General features: G+C 36.8%; 1 protein-coding gene across 1 annotated transcript in view; it reads left to right on the forward strand.

Moving 5' to 3' along the window:
• LOC105624854 (peroxidasin-like) overlaps nt 1–1,906 on the forward strand; it is a 180,981-nt gene that overhangs the window by 169,028 nt on the left and 10,047 nt on the right. The window contains 1 exon segment of the mRNA XM_012206206.1: nt 713–852. Coding sequence (XP_012061596.1) covers nt 713–852 — 140 coding nt within the window.

A 1,906-nucleotide genomic window follows, 5' to 3' on the forward strand; every position in this document is an offset into this window, starting at 1 on the left:
TAGTGTGTGTGTGTGTGTGTGTGTGTGTGTGTGTGTGTGTGTGTGCGTGTCGTGTGTGTGTGTGTGTGTGTGTGTGTGTGTGTGTGTGTGTGTGTGTGTGTGTGCAATAATTGTACAAAGTAAGAATTTGTTAATCAGTTAAATAAAATCTAAAGATAAAAAGAGATTGCATTCATCTGTGAGCTTCTTTTTTTTTATCTCGTCTTATACATTTCAAACAAAAAATTTTAAAATACTTTTTAAAAATTGACATTGGGAGTTACTTGTTTAAATATTCATAACAATATGTTTTTTTAACAATAATTCTTTAAACCTAACTTACACCTAATAAACGTTATTGGATCTGGAGAATTATTGTTAAAAAACACTTATGTTGTAAATAAAAATTTAAAAAAATGTCAATTTTCAAAAAGTGTTTCCTAGGCTTTTACTGTGGAATATATGTATATTTATTTTAGATAGCACATTTTTATATCTTGGACTGCACATGTTACTTTCGTTATGTTTCTTTTTCGAAAAACTGTTTCGAAAAAATTCCGAACGAAGCACATCTGTTCTTTATTTCATTATATTTTACTCTATTTCTCCTTCGAAAAACCATTTCGAAAAAATTCTAAGAGAAGCATCTGTTCTTTATTTCGACGTGGAAACACGCGCAATAACGACACTGTTGTCAAGGTTTATACAGAGCATATTTTGCTTTCTGTTCCAGCGTCAAGACGGACATGGGTGCAGCTGGTGCGGTGTCTAGGCTCTACATTGCAAATGCGAATAAAAAGGACAGCGGGAACTATAGCTGTGCTCTGGCGAACGTAGCAGCAGCCACTATAGTATCCGTCCACGTGCTAAACGGTACGCTTCCGCTTTGAATATTTTCGTATTTCAACGCATTTCCATATCGTCATTGATATGCGAGACGAGAGAAACGTGACAATATCGATGTAAAAAATATCAAAAACATTAATAAATAAAAATCGCCCAATGTATAAATTGAATTCATTAAAAGCTATGTATAATTAAACTATATAAATATATGAATACATTAAAAACCATATAAATAAACAGTTAAAAATTATTTATCAATGTCTTTTCCGAGAAATATATTTTCCGGATGCAAATGGAAAACATTGTTTGCTTAAGTTTTACATGAAATTTAAGGGGAGTAGTTAAAATTAGCGGGAAAGTTCGTTTCTCTGATGCGATGAAACCATTCTTCACGCGATTCGAATGCCTCGGGCGATAATTCATCATTCTCTTATAATTGTGTATCGGAGAGAGAATTCACCCAGCCAAGTAATCAGTCGCACTTGAAATCACAGTTAAAGGATCAGACTCTGCTCGCTACCGATAACAGCGTTTGGCAGACTTGAAGGAAAGCAGCGGAGGATACCAGTGGGGTATCACCTTCGTGGGGACAGACGACGCCTATCGATATAATTTTCCACTCCTTTGCACGGTCGATAATTGATTTTCCACGGCTTTTCAACGGCGCCAATGCCTATTACCGGTCTCTCTTTTCTTTCCTGCTCCGCCTTCCGTTTCTTAGCTTGCCACCTCCATCTACCTCACGCTCCAAGAGGTCGGTCGCTTTCTTCTTCGCACATCTTCTTGCGCCAATCGATCGTGTAGGAATACAAAGCTGTGATTTCATCAGGGTAAATAACTGGCGCCGGACGCGACCGAGTTGGAGATGCTGCCGTTGACGGGTTGCTCGATCGCTCTTCGTGATCTTCACTTGGTCTCCATTTCCGTTTTGCCAACGAGATTCTTGCACTAAATGACATTTTTGATTGTATTAATAGAAAATAATCGATTCCCTCGATGCAGGGGAGAAAGAAATGTGAAAATGAAATGTGGAAGGGGTGACTATATATATATATATATATATATATATATATTAAGTTAC

Source organism: Atta cephalotes, assembly GCF_000143395.1.
Source record: "Atta cephalotes unplaced genomic scaffold scaffold00091, whole genome shotgun sequence".
Taxonomy (NCBI): domain Eukaryota; kingdom Metazoa; phylum Arthropoda; class Insecta; order Hymenoptera; family Formicidae; genus Atta; species Atta cephalotes.